This window comes from Loa loa (genome assembly GCF_000183805.2).
Source record: "Loa loa unplaced genomic scaffold supercont3.4440, whole genome shotgun sequence".
Lineage (NCBI taxonomy): Eukaryota > Metazoa > Nematoda > Chromadorea > Rhabditida > Onchocercidae > Loa > Loa loa.
The window spans coordinates 1-757 of NW_018112616.1; the positions used below are offsets into that span (position 1 = coordinate 1).

General features: G+C 21.9%; 1 protein-coding gene across 1 annotated transcript; it reads right to left on the reverse strand.

Moving 5' to 3' along the window:
* Positions 1-76: 76 nt before the first annotated feature.
* On the reverse strand, positions 77-490 carry LOAG_16161 (hypothetical protein; the record flags this gene model as incomplete). Its single annotated transcript, XM_003151649.1, has 1 exon — positions 77-490. The coding sequence occupies one exon, from the start codon at positions 488-490 to the stop codon at positions 77-79; it is 414 nt and encodes a 137-aa protein (XP_003151697.1).
* Positions 491-757: the final 267 nt, after the last annotated feature.

The window sequence follows — 757 nt, forward strand, 5'->3', positions numbered from 1 at the left end:
ATTTATTTTTTAAAATTTATACAAAAAAAGTAAAATTTTTTTCGTTTTTTTTACCTTCAATTCTTTTAAATTGATACTAACCAATTTCATCAATGTAAAAAGTATGTTTGCGAAAAAAATTTTCATATAATTTTTGTCGTTTATCATCATCTTTTTTCATTCGTTTCATCTTTTTCGTTTCAATTTTTTGACAATTTTTTTCAATTGGCTTTTTTAATACCATTTTATCATCATCTTTTTTCACTGATTTTGGTGATACTTTTGCTAATTCTTCCTTTAAATCTTTTGTAAATTTTGTTGCATTTTTTATTTCATCTATTTTTATCGTTTCTTTCTTTTCTTCTTTTTCTTGTATATCAATTAATTTATCATCTATTATTTGTGTCATATCCGTGTCATCTGTCGCGCTAACAGATTCTGTTTTAGTTTTAGCATTTGTTTTCGTCAATTTATTTGCTTCATCATTAATATTATCCAAATTTTCTGTCATCACTTCGATGCTTTGTTACAAATCTAAAACATGAATTTTTCTTTTTTGTCACATTCATTATTGTTTTTCTTTAATTTAAAAATCTATTAATTTATTAATTGAAAGAATGGTTAAGAATAAATTAAACCTGAGTATATATTTAATTTATTGGTTGGTAAAACTTCTGCTTATTAGAATATTAAGCTGATTAAACTGATTAATTTAGCAAATTAAGCTAATATCAAGCGAAAATTAATTGAACTGTCACTAATAATAATAATAAATAAT